The sequence below is a fragment of the Anneissia japonica genome, unplaced genomic scaffold (assembly GCF_011630105.1).
Source record: "Anneissia japonica isolate Jap-2015-1 unplaced genomic scaffold, ASM1163010v1 scaffold2003_len1103335_cov173, whole genome shotgun sequence".
Taxonomy (NCBI): domain Eukaryota; kingdom Metazoa; phylum Echinodermata; class Crinoidea; order Comatulida; family Comatulidae; genus Anneissia; species Anneissia japonica.
Genome location: NW_022758706.1, coordinates 158,368 through 177,750, shown reverse-complemented (window position 1 = coordinate 177,750; position 19,383 = coordinate 158,368). Strand labels below are relative to the sequence as shown.

At 35.0% G+C, this 19,383-nt stretch overlaps 2 protein-coding genes across 3 annotated transcripts in view; one reads left to right on the top strand and one right to left on the bottom strand.

The window, feature by feature from the left end:
- LOC117125382 (zinc finger protein ubi-d4-like) overlaps positions 1-2,859 on the bottom strand; it is a 13,001-nt gene extending 10,142 nt beyond the window's left edge. For both annotated transcript variants that reach the window (XM_033271879.1, XM_033271880.1), the window contains exons 1-2: positions 2,707-2,859; positions 480-760 (exon numbers count right to left, since the gene is read on the bottom strand). In XM_033271879.1, the coding sequence (XP_033127770.1) occupies positions 480-760; positions 2,707-2,798 (373 nt within the window). In that variant the 5' untranslated portion in view covers positions 2,799-2,859. The remainder of the gene's footprint in view (positions 1-479; positions 761-2,706) is intronic.
- LOC117125383 (mitotic checkpoint serine/threonine-protein kinase BUB1-like) overlaps positions 2,805-19,383 on the top strand; it is an 18,904-nt gene continuing 2,325 nt past the window's right edge. The window contains exons 1-18 of the mRNA XM_033271881.1: positions 2,805-3,086; positions 3,574-3,778; positions 5,311-5,510; positions 6,117-6,271; positions 6,960-7,153; positions 7,367-7,452; positions 8,024-8,114; positions 8,382-8,514; positions 8,713-8,836; positions 10,805-11,437; positions 11,844-11,899; positions 12,119-12,553; positions 12,765-12,927; positions 13,593-13,677; positions 13,933-14,288; positions 14,949-15,367; positions 16,412-16,626; positions 19,015-19,259. Of these exons, the coding sequence (XP_033127772.1) occupies positions 2,935-3,086; positions 3,574-3,778; positions 5,311-5,510; positions 6,117-6,271; positions 6,960-7,153; positions 7,367-7,452; positions 8,024-8,114; positions 8,382-8,514; positions 8,713-8,836; positions 10,805-11,437; positions 11,844-11,899; positions 12,119-12,553; positions 12,765-12,927; positions 13,593-13,677; positions 13,933-14,288; positions 14,949-15,367; positions 16,412-16,626; positions 19,015-19,259 (3,947 nt within the window). The 5' untranslated portion in view covers positions 2,805-2,934. The remainder of the gene's footprint in view (positions 3,087-3,573; positions 3,779-5,310; positions 5,511-6,116; positions 6,272-6,959; positions 7,154-7,366; positions 7,453-8,023; positions 8,115-8,381; positions 8,515-8,712; positions 8,837-10,804; positions 11,438-11,843; positions 11,900-12,118; positions 12,554-12,764; positions 12,928-13,592; positions 13,678-13,932; positions 14,289-14,948; positions 15,368-16,411; positions 16,627-19,014; positions 19,260-19,383) is intronic.

Below are 19,383 nucleotides of genomic sequence, written 5' to 3'. Positions count from 1 at the left end.
GAGATAAGCCACCTAGTTCAGACTGACACGTGGATAAACCCAGTGAGTTGAGCCAGGTTTATCCACCTAGTCTGAACTAGACCTTATATTATTAACTAATAATAAATCAAACCAATAAAAACAACTAGACTTCATACTATGTCTGTTTATAAACAGAATATAGTGCTTATCCTCACATTGACATACAATGTACAATGAGAACTGACTAACTGGGTTAGAAGAATAAAATAAACCTAAACAGATGCCATATATTTCCATTCTTGTGGAAAAACAAATCAGGAAAATCAACAATCTTTTCCAATATATAACAACAACAACAACAACAACAACAACAACAACAACAATAATAATAAATAATAATAAAAATAATAATAGTTTCATCTTGTAATCATCATTCATTTTAATTATTAATAATATCAGTTGCATTAAATTAAAATATTAGCTAAAAGATAATTCCAGGTATGTACCTGGTTACATACCTTCAACATCTTCTCCTTCAATGGCTGGCTTTCGTATCATCACATGCTGTGGGGGTGTAGGACGCCGCTTCTTCCGCCACCTCTTGGATGGGTAGGTGTATAACTGCCCTGACTTCAGACCGGGACTGCGAAATCGCTTATTTAACCAGATATAACAATTGCTCTGAGCTAAGCCAGTCTGTGAATCTAGGTATGGTAGGCGAAGTCGTCGCTCAAGCATCATTCTGGTGTTGTACTGAGCAGCATTATCCATCGCTTCTTTATAAAACTGCTCATACTCACTGAAATATAAGAAAAAGTTTAAAAATGAGAAATACACAGATTAAATTTTATAAATAATAATCAATATTTATTATATAACACCTATCATAACAATTCTAAGATACTGCAATCAAATGTTGTGAAAACTAGATGCACTCGATTTTATTGATAAATCGACTTTTAGTTATTAATACAATTAAACAGTAAATGAGAGCTATAAAATGGTAAAAGAATCATTTAAATCCGACATTTCGTTATGAAGTTAGAAGCCTTAAAACATACAGGTGTTTAAATTACAATATTTGAGAAATCGGCCTTCAAAGTTTATGATTCCGGACATTTCTCAGGAAGAAACCATCACCTAATTGTTAAATATTGTTGTTTTAACATTGAAAATAGGGAAAATAACAGCATATCATAAAATATTGAAAATATATGTATGTCCATGAATTTTCCATGAATCTTTTTGTGTCTTTGGTTTCCCGTACAATATAAAAGTTAGTAAAGTACAATAAAATAGATTTCAAAAATTTTGACATTTCAGCACAATAGCCATTACCTCTGAAACACGATTTGCTACGAGTGACTGGTTTGGCTTGTCTTTGCCACATTTGTATTAATACACAATGGAGTGCAAATGAGTGTTCAATAATTGTACACTAAGGCAAGAATTCTTTTATACCGGTACCTTGTTTCGCAAACTTATTTTTTTAAGGATAGTCAGAGGAGGGAGGAAAAAAAAATACAAGATTGTATTCTTATTTAGCAAATGGTTTTGCCAAAAAAATCCAGAGGAGAAAATAAAAATAAAAATGTTATTCTTGAATGTAAATAGTGTAGTAATGGGATGGTTAAATGCTTTAAATTTATAGAATTAGAAAGAAATACACATATCTTATTTTTGGAGATTTCAAAAAAAATAAAGAAAAACTTTAATTTGTTCTGCAATTTCAATTTTTTTTTTTGTGCTGGTAGGTGCACTAATTTGCCAAAAATTTAATTTTATTTATATTCGAACTCATCAATTTTACTATTTGTTGGTGGGTGGCGTATTTGCAAATCAGGTTATAAAAAAAGTCTTGCCTAAACATGGTAAAGTGGGAGGGGGGGAAAATAAAACAAAGATCAAATCAGTGTAATCAGATAAGCATTTTAAAAACAGAGGAAAAGAAGTAGTAGTTTTTTAAAATATAGTGAAAAATATAGTAGTACATAGGTCTAGAGTAGAATGTAGTTTTTAAAATTTTGCTTTGCTAATGACCAGCAGTAGGTATACTCAAACGGGGCATTATGCTAAGCACCCAGCAAAACTTTCATTTTATACTAAACAGTCTGCCTGTGATTTAACAGCCAAAAAATGTCATTTTTTATTTTACAAAAACTTTAAAAATTTTAAGAAACATAAATAGGACTAAATAAATACAACTTCTAAATCTTCCAAGGATTAAACTATGTAATTTATAGTATGTAATTAAATGCATACATTACTAACTATTAATAGTATGCATGAAATTCTAATTTCTAAAGTAAGAATAAAAACTTTGTCGTTTAAGAAAAGTGATCAAGTTCAGATTTATTCTAATTCCATTTTGTTTGGTCGAACAAAATTTGCAAAAAATGATATTATTAATATATAACGTACGAATATAAAAAAACATTAATATTTGTCAGTGGCTATAGCTGCAGTGGCTATAGCAAGTGGTTTTTTGTTCGAAGTGTCCAGAAATGGTAATCAGAGCTAGGCCTAGCCTAAGCTAGGCCACCATATTTTTCTTTGTTGTCTTGCACGTTGTGGATGAATGTGGCTTCACCTCGGCTGATCTTTTGTTTTGGGTGATAATAAATGGCTTAAATAATTAAACAATTTTGGATTCATTTAAAATTAAACATGGTTATAGCGTTTGTATTCTTTACTTAAATACAGAAATAAAATTAATTAAATAACGACAAAAACGGGAATATTAACCTTTTGTTTGTTTTCTGATCCGTCCCACTGGCAGCCATCATTACTTCACATTGACCTTCGACATGAGTTTTTTGCTTTTGAATTGTACGCATGCGTACTTAGTTAGCGGTAGATTTAAAACACAAACGGTGATCATCGAGGAGGTAGCTTACGTTAGAAATTATTTTGACCATCAATAAACAATAAATCTTCACTTTATAGCTGGTTATAGATAATGCAGAAGAAGTAATGGATTCAAGTTCTAACGTAGTAAGTGTAGATCAATGGGAGCTTTGCAAAGAGAATGTTCAACCATTGAAGAAGGGAAGAAATTTCTCCAGCTTGACAGCAGCTTTGCACGATCACAATGAACATCAGCATTCATTACTTGCACAGCGACAGTAAGTTCACTTCCATCTCTCCACCGACCAATCCACCACTCTAGGCCTAGGGTCCTAGCCTATCCAAGACTACAATGGAAAATGAATAAAGCAAAAGAATTATGCCTACATCCTATATAATAATGATAATCTAACTTTTAATTAAGCCTGAATATCCCAATATTTCTGATTAAAGTACATGTGTGATTCTATAATAATATAATATAAATATTAATGATGCTGAACACAAATTTTCATTTTGAATAAACAGTAAAATTTATTTGAGCATTAAAAATGGAAAGTGTCAGTATAGTAATTGTAATATTTATCATAATTTTACTTGGGGGAAAATGTAAATTTTTAATAGGTTACACGTCTACAGAGTTAGATTAGACAGCACAAAATTCAGTTTCAACATTTGCTTGTTGAGAATCATTGATTTGGTTTCTATATTAAATTAGATTAATTTACTGTAGTCTTTTATGGTTAGCAATTTTACTTGTTTCAGGCAATTTGAAGAAGAACTTCGCTGTTACAAAGGTGATGATCCACTTAGTGTTTGGAGTAGATATATTAGCTGGACAGAACAAAACTACCCTACCGGAGGAAAGGAGAGCAATTTGGAACAAATACTCCATACATGCGTCAGCTTGTTCAAAGATGAAAAGAAGTATCATAATGATCCCAGATATATCCAAGCCTGGATCAGAATGGTTAGATGATGATGATGATTATTATTATTATTATTTTTATTATTACGAATCAACAGATGTTTACTATATAATTTTAAAACAAAATTTATTAACAAATAAACAGTAAAATTTGTTTGAGCATTAAAAATGGAAAGCGTCAGTATAGTAATTGTAATATTTATCATAATTTTACTTGGGGGAAAATGTAAATTTTTAATAGGTAACATGTTTACAGAGTTAGATTAGACAGCACAAAATTCAGTTTCAACATTTGCTTGTTGAGAATCATTGATTTGGTTTCTATATTAAATTAGATTAATTTATTGTAGTCTTTTATGGTTAGCAATTTTACTTGTTTCAGGCAATTTGAAGAAGAACTTCGCTGTTACAAAGGTGATGATCCACTTAGTGTTTGGAGTAGATATATTAGCTGGACAGAACAAAACTACCCTACCGGAGGAAAGGAGAGCAATTTGGAACAAATACTCCATACATGCGTCAGCTTGTTCAAAGATGAAAAGAAATATCATAATGATCCCAGATATATCCAAGCCTGGATCAGAATGGTTAGATGATGATGATTATTATTTTTATTATTACGAATCAACAGACGTTTGCTATATAATTTTAAAACAAAATTTATTGACAAAAAAGAAAATCGACATTTCAAGTCCATCATGAACACATTCTCAAGATCAAGTGAACAACAATATACAAAAGTAGACAAACCTAAGAATGCAACATGGATTAAAAGTCACAAGATTAACACCTACTGTGTTAATTGTTCTAGCTACAGTAGTTGGAGCTATGATACTTATAAGCTCCATGCAAATTAATCTGCTAGATAAACAATTTTGCTTTAATAGAATCTGTTTGTTCTGATGGTTTTAAATCTTTAATCCATAGCATTTCTTTAATGAGGCAGTCAAATTTAGATTTACATTTAGATAGAATGCTGAAGTGGTTAATTGCTTCAGAATCACTAATACCATGTTTTTTCAGGTGTTTACCTATGTTACGTATTGATGAACATAGTAAGGGTAACATAGGTAAACACATGGTTTGTCTACTTAAAAATAAGTATGCGAAACAAGGAATAAAAAAAGTCTCGCCTTAGTCCCTAACTTAAATATATTTTCTTGACATAAAAATAATGAATATTTCACTCACTTCACTTTATTGATAAAAAAAAAAAACACCCAGAGGTATTACAAATGGTGGCCCAATGGGCCAAATTGCTTGTAATATTACAAAAGTTATGGGCAAGAAAGCGGCAAAAACATTCAAATATTAAAAAAAGAAGATTTCAATATTGAAAATATATATAACGATTTATGAATGATGGAATGTACAACCAAACATCATGATCATTATTGTAATTTATAACTTATTGATAAAAAATTGCTGTATAAAAAGTACTTTGATTTTTATAGAGAAATAACTTAAATATTCTGGTCTATGCGGAGACGCAGGATATATTTAAGTTATTTATAGACCAGTACAAACTAGACTTGGGAGAAATAATAATTTATTGAACCAGTGTTTCTCTACAGGCAAATAACTATTTGGACGAGCCCTCTAGTGCCTACCAGTTCATGCACGATCATGGCATCGGGTCAGGCTTAGCAATATTTTACGAGGCATGGTCTTGGAACCTGGAACAGGCTGGAAACGCCAAGAAAGCTGATGCTGTGTTGAATCGAGGCCTTGAATGCTATGCAGCCCCTGTAGACCAGCTGCAGAAGTACCACAAGTGAGTATTTATAGTTTGGCTTTAAAGCCTTGTCCAGGCTACCAAATTTTATTTTACAAAACATGTGACATGCCTAAATATGGTCGTGATGACATCACATCATGACCATATGTGGCAAAGACAAGCCAAACCAGTCACTCGTCGCAAAAATCAATTTTAAGTTATTAATACAGGGTTAAACTGTAATATGAAAGCTATGACATGGTAAAGAAATAATTTAAATCCAACATTTCATTGTGAAGTTAGAAGCGTTTAAACATACAGGTGTTTAAAGAACAATATTTGAGAACAATTTATGATTTTGGGCATTTCTCATGCAGAAGCCATTACCAAATTGTTAAAAATTGCTGTTTTAATATTGAAAATGTGGAAAATAACAGCATGTCATGATTTATAGAAAAAATAAAGTTAGTTTAGTGCAATAAAATAGATTTCCAAAAATTTTGACATTTCAGCATGTTTTGGCCATTATCTCTGAAACACGATTTGCGACAAGTAACTGGTTTGGCTTGTCTTTGTCACATACATAATCACACCATAACTATATATGGGGTTTTTTTTGTTCAACTTGATACATATGTAATATTTTCAATATTTCTTATTCAGTGAATTCCAAACACGGATTGTTCGCGGAACAATGGAGGACACTATAGAATCATTGGACACTCAGCCATCAGAGGAGAGGACCGTGTTGGGGGGACTTAAAGGACGAGGAAAGCAACATAAAGTAGGAACACAGAGAATAGGTCATGTTAAGAAAGGTAATTCAATAACTTGTTAGCACATATGCTAAATGCCTCTATGCGGTTTACTGAAAAAACCAAAGAGAAAAGTAAAAATCGACAAAGTAGAATTAGCGTGGAAATCATAGCACACAAATTCAGTTCAGGTAGAATTACTCAGTGTCTTTTTCCCTTACCTTTCGATACAACTTCCTCCATTATAAATACTATATAACTGTAGAATTATTTTGATTAATAATAAACCATGACAAATTGCAGTATCCGCTGCTACTGTACTTGGGGATTGGATTTGTCGGTGGTTGAGTGGTTAAGACACTAGGCTAGTTATGTGAAGGTCGTGGGTTCGATTCCACCTGAATCACTTGCAAGATATTTTTTTTGCCAGTATTTGGGAATTTTATTGAGAATTTAGTACTATAACATGTCAGGTAGGGCATACATCGTTTCGTAAACCACAACAAAGTTATGTTAATATCACTGACGAAAGCTGTATGTTTACATGTCTTGTGTTTTGTTTATTATCGATCAAAACAGTTCTACATTTATAATAAGCCAACCAAATGAAACTATTCAAAATATATTACTTTATAGTTATATATCGATAATGAAATACCTGAATCACAACATCTACTAACATCACTAAAGAGTTTGAATAACTAATTATATAATAAAACTGTTATAATGAAAGAATGAAACTACTTTATAGATACAAAAGGCATCCAAGGAATTCAGACTAGAGATCCCCTTGCTGGCAACCAACGTTTTACAGTGTTCTGCGATACTGATGCTGCTGCAGCTCCAGCTGTGCCAGACCCCACAGGCCAATGGGAAACTGTTCCCAGTCGTAGCATAGCCACTAAGGAAAATGTACAGAAACCATCTCAATGGTCATCACAAAAGGTAGGTTAATTGTTTCAAAAGAGGGCATGATCACATTATAATTTGCATTTGTCAGTCATCGTTTGTCAGATATCGTGTCCACTGTGTGGTGGTAGAATTGGCGTTAAATAGGGTTGTGACAAGGACGCTTCTACCATGTCCAGTAAATAAAGAGAATTTGGTGTACCTAGCTAGCTAGCTATTGTATTTCAATTTTGTTATTACATTGTACAGGTTCCACAGCGTGGAGTGTCCATGGCACCGCCGATCTCAAGACCCTCAATTAAGGTTCATGTTGATGATGATGCTGATCAGATCACGTGAGTTTATTGATAATAATAATAATAATATGCACTAAGTCGGACTTAAGGGTATATCTTTTGTGTTATTTTCCCCTTAACGTCGTTTTTTTTAAATTGTACTCTAATTTCTCTGTTGTCTAAGTTCCCTTAACGTAGGTTTTAGTAACATAATAATCTTCGTTTTTAAGTGCCATATGTGATACATGCTTGGGCGGTCGAGAGCTTCCAACGCTGGCGATCTCTTGCCCAATTGACAACATCTGGTGTAGAGTAGGTGTAACACAAACTTTTAATTCGGTCCAAAAATTTAAAACGTCTTCCCTTTGCTCGTCTCCCCTCAAATTTCCCTTGTAAAGCTAAAATTTCTATAGACCACAACATTATAATAATAATAATAATAATAATAATAATAAATATAATAATATGGTGATGTTGATAATGATGACAACAATAGCAACATTAGTAATATTGATAAGAATTATGTTTGGCTTAATAATGTCAACAAACACCACTAGATATAATATACTATCCGTGCCCCTTTTCAATGTATCGTAGTATGTTGACACGAATATACTATTATCCATTACAGGACTCCACACCAACGCCCTCAGATGAGCCATCCGGTACTGAGCGCCCGTAAGCCAGAGAAGAAGCCTAATGCTTTGCAATACCTAAATACAGTAAGTCAAAACATATACAAACATTTAATATAATAGGTGTATAGTTATTTTGGCATTAGAATCCTTAAGTTTCATATTAAGACAGTCTATGATACTAAAAAGTGTAGTATTTGTAAAGTGCCTAATAGTATCATTCATTGTAAAATGTTAATAGAATTATGATAAGTACACACTAATTAAATAAATATAATAAATAAAATACTGTTATTTTCACAGAAGTATGAATTGAAAAGTTTCCTTTCTTATCAATATACTAACTTTTTGCAGTTTCAGTCAGTTGATGATAAGACAAAGGTCATGTATCCTAAGCATCTAATTTACGGTGGTGTTTCAGAGATGTCACTGGAAGAACTGAGAGCAATACGCTACAAGGAAAAAAAGAAGGCAAAACAGATGAAAGGTCGGAACATTGTGAAATTATACTAAGAGACATAACTGTTTATTTTTTTTTTTATCTTATTACAGTTAGTATTAAGTATCTTCATATAGTACAGTTATAATTCATAAAATGCATACTATAAAAAATGTCATCTTTAATTTTTATATTAACCTTCAAAAATCATATTAAAACACTGACTTCTTGATTCCATTTAAACAGAGGAGCAGGAACGAATTGAGCAGCAACGGGATGAATTATTGCGTACAAAAGAAGCATTACGATTGCAGCAAGAACAGCTGGAGATGGAGAGAAAAAAATTTCAAGAAAAAATGGAGCAGGAGAGGTATGTAAAAATTTACATTTCATCACAGTAGAAAATATCTTAAAGTTTTGCTTTACGTTAGTCATTGGATAAAGAAACACATCATATATAGTGTGACGAAAATCCTCCGTCCTTTGCGGAGTGTCCCTGGCAGTGAATATATTTCTGCAATATCCTAGGGGTGGGAGGTGAGGCTTAACCTTAGAGAGAGTATGTGCTACCACTATTTAAAACTTACTGAACAAAAATATTCCACTCAAGTAGTTCACTTATTATAACCTCATTTCCCCATCTAAAAATCCAACATTCGCAATATTGCACACCACTACCAATAGTGGCGTCAGCGAGGCCCAAGGGCATTTGCACTCCCGTCGGACAGGCCTGGACCCCATGTCATCCGACACTAAAAAATTAAAAAATAATTTTCCTATCCAAATAACGTTATTTTGATTGCCAATCCCTAATATTGTAGTGTAAAAGCACAATTAGGACCATACTAAGCCATAAAAACTCACCCTGTGAACCTAGACTTGCCACAAGTCTCTTATTTTTTATTATTTTTCTAATTCTGGACAGCGCCACCAACGAAAAAGTTAATTTAGAGTCGGAATAAGAGACTTGCAAAACACTGAATGCAGGCACCAGGATGCCAAAAGAATGACGTAATCTTATATTCCGTATTTGGATAAATGGGCGGACCGAAATAAACAATTTCAACCAATCAAATGTTCATATTTTTTGAGCCACGAAACTGAGTCACTCGTGTCGACTAGTTAAGAATGACTAAAAATAGTCCTCCCTAATACAACGGGCCTAAAATATTTAGAATAGACCCTAGTAAGACTAATTTTGGCAATGGCAAAAACAATTAAGTTTAGACTAGATGCCATACCATTACAAATACAACACCACAACTTTCCAGGAGGATGGCTCAGGCCTCTTGAGTTAGAAGTAGTAGTAGGTCTAGTCTAAGCTTGGCTTATTTTTAAGTTCTTACTTACAGAGGCCTACCTTTTTAACAATATTCTGCCCTAAAAGCCTAAAATCTGTGTAGCAGCCACCGGTGAGCAAGGTTCTGTAAGTATAGCCTACTACGGTTATCAGTCCATAGTCGTTCTTAGCAGGCCTGAACTATATACTAACTGTTTTAATTCAAGTACAGCAGGTGGGCAAAAGGAACTGGTTAGCTTGTCCTAGTCGAGACATCCGCATCTTCAATTTTGAAAATTTACCAAGATTAATTAATATGCATGAAGTAAGCCAATCACGTGATTTACAAAACCAGTCATACATACGATATCCCACATCGAATTTGATGTGGGAAATCGTACGCATGAATCGTTTGCCCAGGCCCTAATCCGAAAAAAAAAGAAACCGACTATGGGATGCCAATTAAATTTGGTATGGCGCGCACTAAGTGCAATAAAGAGTGAGTAACCCAAAATTAGGGCCTGGAACCCAGGCTACCTGCGAACCCTACCAGAGATTTTTTATTGCAGCACCCCAACCGAGGCTCTAGCTGCCCCTTGGTTCTTTCCCTTTAGTCAGACATGTACGATCCCTTGTTGGCAAATTTCTGGAGCCACCATTGACCACCACCCATGTCAATATTCTTAGATATTTTAATACCTACATGCCAAACCAATCACTTTCTACCAGGTACCTTATTATATTCCTGAAAGATTAACACACAATATGCACCCTGACTACAAGCTATGTGACGCCTTGATTAAATACTCCTTGGCTTAAAATTGCATCACTTCTAGCAACACATTTTGATCTGTATTCAGAATTGTCTGTCAAATACTGATGAAAAGATATTATTTTTGTTGCTAGTAGCCATTTGAAATTGAGGTTCCATATATTGCAAAAAAGCTAGGTAATAAAACTAGGACTTTTGGTTTCCAAAAACATGTTTGTATCCACAACTGGTTTAACCTTTACAGATGATTATATATTGATACATTGATTGACATTAAACCTTCACAGGCTGATACAAGAAAGGAAGCTTCAGGAGCAGCAGCAGCAACAACAACAACAGTTACAGCAACAACTGCTTCAACAGCAACAGGAGCAACTGCAACAACAGCAGCAGCACCAGTTACTCCAACAGCAGCAACAACAGCTACTTCAAGAAGAGCAGGAACGGCAGCGACTGCAAGAACAGCAGCAGCAACAGTTACTCCAACTGCAGCAACAACAGCTACTTCAAGAAGAGCAGGAACGGCAGCGACTGCAAGAACAGCAGCAGCAACAGTTGCTCCAACAGCAGCAACAACAGCTACTTCAAGAAGAGCAGGAACGGCAGCGACTGCAAGAACAGCAGCAGCATCAGTTGCTTCAACAACAGCAGCGACAACAACTACAAGAAAAACAACAGCTACATGAACAGCAACAGTTACAACAACAATTACAAGAACAGGAACTGCAACAGATGCTTCAACAACAGCAACGACAACAGCTAGAAGAACAACAGCAGCTACAACAACGACTACAGGAACAGCAACAGCAGCATTTTCTTCAGCAGCAGAAAGAGTCTATGCAAATAATTGATCAGTCAAATTCCAAATCGGTCCGCCCTACCTCTAATAATAGTTCACGACGAGAGTCTGACTCTACATCGTAAGTCTGTCCAATAAAGCCAACTTTAATTTGTCATTAAAGAATAATATTTTATCTTTCATCCCTGAGTAGAGTTGTATCTAATGGTTAAGTTGCTTGCCTTCCAATCCCAGGGTTCTGTGTTCCTGCGATGTTGAGTGAGTTGAGCTGTAGCTTTGTGGTTAAGATTCTTGCCTTCAGATTCCGGAATTATTGGTTCAAATCTTGTCAAGGATTTATTTTTCTGATCAAAACAAATCTACTTTCGTAATAATGTAGTTATCTTGAATCGTGAATCTCTGGCAGTGATATTTTTGCTATAATCCGTGGACCATGTACCTCAATAACTAAATATGTAAGTGAAGTAATCTATGCTTTATTTGTTTTTATATAAAATAAATAAAATTTTAATTTTATCATTTTACAGTGACTTTACTGTTACAAAGCAGTTGATTTTTGAGGACACAAGGACACTTCAAACAGGTATAATCATTTATTTTCCTTTTCTTATTGGTAACATAAATTTTTTTCTCAGTGATCCTTTTCTTATTGGTAACATAGGATTTTTTTCTCAGTGATCTGAATGACGGAAAATTTAATTATTTAGCTTCTAAAGTAACCTAAAGAAAAATTTAAAATACATGTTGCTTCCTAGTTGTTTATATATATATATTTATTTTATATTCTATTCAAAATTTAAAGATCTTAAGATTACTCCAGGACAAAGTGCAAGTTCTGTAGCGACACCGTCCGCTAACTACTCTGCCACCTTATCATCAATTCCGCAATCTAAACAGAAAACACCATCGCTCATTCAGTCTTCTGGCAAATCCAAAACTCCACCTACAGGAGTACGGCATAAAACACCTGGTTCCAGCTCATCCCATAAAAGATCTTTCCTTCACCCGACACCCAACAGCCATTCGCGGTCATTTCACAATCTTGGTCACATAACACCGAGGATAACCCCTAAGGGCATAGCAGCGCCTTCGCCTACAGTGAACACAAAAGAGGCTCTTGGGTGTGTGTTGGCAATGCTAAGCAAACCATTGGATGAGGATCAATTTGGTTGGGATGGAAACGAAATGGCATTTAAGGAAGAGGATCAGATGTTTGAAGCGCAGTTTGCTAACACAGGTACATTTCTTTAAATACATATCTTTCCTCAATCTATTTAGGCAAGAATCAGTCAAATATCCCACCTATTTCATAGTTCCATAGATAAAGCAGCTATTGCCATTAGAACACCCCTCAAAAATAATGGAGCCACCCATATCAGGGTACTATTTGTTAATGTCAATGCCCACATATTTACATCCTTATTTATTTCAATTCTATATTTAAATAGAAGATGGTCTGACAATGAATGACAATAGTAACCAAGGAGTAGTTGAAGATGAGTTTAGAAAGCAGAGTAAACCGTTTGCGATTTATGATGAGACAACCGAGGATAAAGAACAAGATGTGAAGAAGAGCAATCAATTCAGCATATTTGAAGATCAAGACAATAAGTGAGTGTTAATATTTTTAATAATTGTTGTAAATTGATATATTCAACCTGTTTATTTTAATAACTTCCTTAAATGCCTTAGAGATTGCCAGTAACAAAGAACCATAACACAAATGTGTCTGAAACTACTGTAACATACAGGTACATAATAAAAATTCTTAATAGATTTATAATATATAAATATATTTATGTATATAATATATAGTTTGGTTTACTTATTTACTTTTAGACGCATAAAACATACACATATGAAATACATCAGGATGGTAGACAAATAAAAAAAAATCTAAAATTTATCCGTAATATTTATAAGCAATTACATTACATACAAATATATTTTTAAGTAGGTATTTCCCTAGCTTAAAAAGAAAACTTTAAGAGAGAAAATGATGTGGTTTTTGATTGTTGGGTTGGGGGAGAAATTGATGACCAAAACAATAGGAAACTACAGCACTTCATGTAGTGCATACCTCTGCCCTGTGCCTGAATACAATAACAACAATGTATAATTGGCGAAACTGCAGCATACCCTCAAGACAATGAAATAATGGAATTGCCCATCGTATTCAGGCACATTATATCTTTGAGTGCTGCAGAATACCCTCAAGAAAATAATTGTGTCACTTAATCAAATTTTCCTGAGACTACTGTTTATTTCCTTCATAGGGCACCTGTATGCATATATGAAGATAAGGAAGAACCAGTGATTCAGGAGAGGATCCATCTTCCACCGAGAGATGATGATGAGGAAGTATGTACTTTGTGTTTCTGGATTTTTTCTCCTGCGGAAATACAGGTTATGGAGCACCATTTATATGAAGAGGTGTTTAATCCAATGGTCAGGTCCCTTGTACAACATGACGTGTGTGTAAAAGAATGAAGTGTACTCTTTAGAATGAAGCAGGGCATGTCACCTGGTGTACTGCCCAAACCTGACCACCAGGTGTGCTGCTACTATCTTACTATCTAACAGACTGTTGTGTTTTTTTGGTTTTTTTTTTTTCAGATGAAGATGATTGAAGGCATGGAAGCAATTAAATTATCAAGTCAGTTACACAACAGATCTACATCTCAAGATTGCACATTTGCACCACACTCATCCAACCCAGACTTCTCTGCAATGGCTCGTATGGTGTCAACTCCATTCAACTCTAGTGAGATTCCTTCATTTCCTGTCAGCCATATCAAGCCCAGTCTGATGCATGTGGAGATGCCAAAGCAGACTCAGGACGCTGGTATTGACATGGAGACTAATGCCATGACTGGTGATGGTGGGGCTTCGGCATCAAGATCATTGGCAGTGAACAGAGAGAGCTTTGAGGTCACAGAGGAGACTGTCAACAATCCTGCTTGTAACCTAAGGTGAGTGAAAATGACAACAGAAATAATGTAATTAGTGCCATTGAATTCTCATTCAGTATTTTATTTGAAGAGAGGGAAAAAAGGAATATTTTTTTAATGCATTATATTATTAAATTATTTATCCGAATAAGTGCCCTGCTTTGATTGAATTCCAACCTCGAAACACCCCCTCCAGTGCCTCATTTGGAATAACCAGCCCCTCTTTAATAAACACACTGGGGCATTTTTTTTTTATCAAATGAATGCCCCTCCCCCCCAAAAAAAATGACTGTAACATAATTCTAAACATAATCAGTTAATGTTCTCCAGTAGAAGTACAATTTCTCTAACGTTTATGGTCACACAATAACACATTTTGACAGTAGTTATGCATTGTAGTTTCACATTTACAGTAAAATTAAGTGGCATTTTTTTTAGTATATATGTATCCATTTTACACAAAAATAAACGCCTCCCTTAAATAAACGCCTCTGGGCATTTACTCTAATAAATGCAGTAATACTTGCTTCCAAAAAAAGAATACAAGTTACATTGTTGTAAAGAAATCCCCTAAGCTTCTACACAATATTCATTTACATTTTTCAAATTTGAAAATACAGTATCTTTAATGAGGTTTAGAAAATAACTTTTAAATTTTGTGCATGTTGTGATTTTTCCCAGCCCTATCATTGAAGAGCACAGCTCCGATTGTTCAAGCTCCTCTCAGAATAAGACTACTGGTGCTTCTGCTGCCCTCAGTTCCTTGCAACCACAGTCGCTAATCAATACGGAATCAAGTCACATCGACATGAATGTGACACGCAGACGTACTGGAAAATCGAGCTCTTCTTCCAGTAACTGTTCTGCACTTGTTGAAGCACCTGATGTCTCTCACCACATGGAGGAAGCACCAGAGGTGGATACAGTCTTTGATGCCAGTGCCATGGAGGATGACTGCTGTGATGAACTGGATCCTTTCAGTAGTGGTGTTGTGGACAATCTCCTGCAGAATCTTGAAATACCTCTAACAAGTTATCCTGGGTTCACCGAATCTCATGAAACAATGCCAGATATACGACCAGGAATAACAGTGTACTTAGGTAATGTATTAATTTATTACCTCCGGAGGTTATGTATTCACTGCTGTCTGTTAGCAAGATTATGCAAAGACTAATGAATGGATTCATCATAAAATTTAGTGGAATGGTACATAATTTAAAGAAAGACACCTTTCGATTTTTGGAAGAAAAGGTCGAATGCGAAAGGTCACAGAGTTTTTATAATTTTTTTTCACCGTTGAGTATAAAGAAAATAATGGAATTGCATCTCACATTCAGGCAGCACTCAAGAAAAAGCATGTGCTTGAATATTACAGGATGATTCCATTATTTCACTGAGGGTATGCTGTAGTTTCGCCCATCATACACAGCCTGTTTTTTGTTTATTGCTTTCACTAAGCACTTTCAAATGATTCAATATATCGCTGCTCATGTTTGCTTCTTAACTGCAAAATACAATCACCACCACACCAGTATAGCCTACACAAAAATATAGCTGCTGCTGCTTCCCTTCTCTTCTACCGTCATCATTAGTGTTCTCCAGTACTCCAGCGGTTCTCTGTATCCCTCTTCATCAGGTGGTAACTCCTTCCTCGTCGTCCAACATCATCATTCTTTTCCATCCTCTTGGTCTTTTCCCTTCAATTCTTTCTTCTATCACATCTTTCATAAGACCTTTGTGTCGCAATATGTGACCGATCCATCCTTCCTTCCATTTCTTGATGGTATAGCTATCTTTAGGTGTGGTTCACATACTCTCAATACGTTCTCATTAACTTTATCCGTCCACTTGATGTCCGCCCACTTGATGTCCGCCAATTTTCTCCAAATCCACATCTCACATGCATCAATCCTTTTTCTGTCCGCTTTCTTCTACGATCTTTTATTAAATTCCCTACTTCATGTACAAGCTTCAAATCAGCCATGAAAACTAGTCTTTAAAACATATACTGTGCTTATACTAATTTTTTTGAAACAGATTTTTTTAGATTATTGTTATCTTATCATCACGATTATTGTTGTTATTATAGACATTAGCTACGTAGATGATTATAATAACACTTTATTTTACGTTCCTACAAACAGGAAAAGACTTATTCAACATTGAGTCATGTATTGGAGAAGGTGCTTTTGCAAAAGTGTATCGTGCAGCAATGCTAGATGCTGATGATGATTCAGACTTGGATGGTGATGGTAAAAAGGTGGTTCTGAAGGTACAGAACCCTCCATGTCCCTGGGAGTTCTACATCTGTCGACAGATTTACCAGAGGATCCAGGGCCTAGAAACGATGATCGATGTTGTAAGTTCTAATCTTTGATTCACGTATAGTTTGTCTACAATGGAACTTTCCACTAAGCCCCGCCCCTTGAATATTGTTGCTAAGGTCGTCCCACAAAAAGGACAGCGTTTGTGCATGGAGGTATTATTGAGAAGGAGATCACTCGAAAAAGCTACGCGCACGCAGAGCTATGCAAGTGAACCAAGAACAAACCTGCCACAGCGTGTGAAGAACGTATGCGCGATGCCTTTAAAGTCTAATGTGTTCCCCGCCACCAAAAACTCAGCAGGCTTTTGATTACCAAAACATTGAACACGGCGAAATGGAGAGCACGTTCTTTTCTCAATGCGCACTACTTACAGTCAATCACTATGGCTGCGCAATCATTTCCATCTTGAAGCTAATACATTGATCTTTCAAGAAATACCAAACATAATAATATTTTCTAAAAAAAGAGTTTCGAATTTAATGAAACATTTACATCAGCTTTAAAAGTATGGTATATTGCAACTTGAATTTCCATAATTTTGATAAAACTCGATAATTCCAATTTTAACAGATACATATTAATTAAGGAATGATGGAGGATTATAATAAACTAAGTCATTTTAGGGTTAACTATTCAAAAATTCAGTCCAGAATCAGAGTAATTTTCAGTTTTACGCTACCTTATAGTCAAACAAATCGATCTTTAGACAAAATTATAATGAACACAGAATTAATTTTAACAGAAATATTTTGCGGAATCTGTTTCTGAAATATACACATAATAACATACTAAAAGTAAAAAAAAAATCCAATCAGGGGAACATTGTTTATTATAAAGATATTTAATGGGTTAAAATCAAACGCTTTATCGCACAACTGTTGTGCTGGAGCGTATAAACGCATGTTGTTGCCAAGTTGTTGCTAACAAAAAAAATGTGAATTATAGGGTAATACGCCCGCTCGCGATCCAAAGGCGGGGAACACAACAATTGGTTTGTCGCGTCAAAGGGATCTGTTGCCGAGTGATCTCCTTCTCAATAATACCTCCATGGTTTGTGGGACAACGCTTATATTTTTGAGATCCTGGCCCTGTCCTGATTGGTTGGTTGATTGACAATCTGGAAAGCTAGAATTTGACAACCTCCTCCATATAGCACTGTCCACACTGTCAATTTTTTGTGTGTGATATGATCAACAGTTTAAGCTACTACGTTCACATCAAGGCCATATCCAGTCCGGAACCTGGACAAAAAAATCGTGAGTTGCTACGTTTATTTAACACTGCGTTCACGGAACACGGTTGTTCGGTTTAAGTACGTATGCGTTCGATTGGTTCCAACCAAGCAAGCTGATTGGTCCAAGAAATAAAACGTACGATTTCAGGGTACAAATGGGTCTCAGATCCATTGGTCCAGATCCGGAGTCCAGATTGGAAATCGTACGAATTTGATGTGAAACCCATTTTTCACGATTTTTTCTCCGAATTCCGGACCAGAATCTGGGCTTGATGTGAACGTAGCTTATATGTCTAATTAATCATATCCCAAAGTCTTAGTTCTGGAAATGGTCAACAAATTGTTTATTTAACGTTATTTTGACAATTAATTCTATTAAACAATGTATGCACAAATAACTTTGTATAACTAATAAATCATGTTTTTTTCACTGTATTTTCACTTCCTAAAAGCAAAATGTCTAATTTCAATGAATGACCCCTCATTTTGAAGATTACATCCTAAGGTATCGGAAAATACCAATAACTTGAATTTCAAAAAACTTAACCATTTTGCCACAACATGCCTCATATGTGTGTGATCATGGATGCAGTTATGGTGGGTGGGGCCACCCAGTCTAATGCTAATTTCATGGCCCCTCACCCACCCTTATGAACCCGCTTTTTTATCCTTAAAATCCACTTTTATTATGTAGAGTTTATTGATGTTATCACCCACCCTTAAAATGTCTATCACTTACCCTTTCTACAGCTACAACCCTGTGTGATATAACATCATGCCCATATATGTTTGTGATATTACACCATCATGCCCATTAAATGGGTGGGCATCTTTATTCCAATATTAGGGCAAATCACATAACATCCTTATCCCAACAGATGGGAGATTAACTTGAAAAATTAAAAAATTTTAATTGATTAGTTTGTACAGTTAAGTTATTAGCCCATTCATTTAAAAATTAGAACTAGAAAATAAATCGTACTTATAAATTGTTTAAATGTACTAATACATTAATTGTTCAAAAATTATGAACTTTTTAGGAGGATATGGAAGCCAAGACATTCTTCAGTAGAACAAGAAATATTTTTACCAATTAAAACAGAGGCATAAACACCTAATTGGTTTGTTTCGTCCTGTGTTCTGTTGGAATTTAGTAACTTATTTGACCCTATACTTATTTTTCAAGCGGCCGTCAATCATGAACATTGATTCTGCATTCGTGTTTGAAGATGGGAGCATTCTTCTCAACGAGCCGCATTACAACGGAACGCTCCTGAATCTGGTGAACCTTCGCAATAAGAACGTAATCAAAGTGGATGAGCACATAGTACTGTACATCACCATCGAGATCCTGCACATCGTTGACCAATTGCATCGCTGTGGCATCATCCATGGTGACATCAAGCCCGACAATTTTCTTATAATAAATTCGTAAGTTTGCTGGTTATAATCTATTTCCAAACTTTTAACATGGTTACAGCTAATATAATTTTGGTTATATCCTAACCATGGATAAAGCCATTACCATGGTAGGGAAGGCATCCCCCCCCCCACC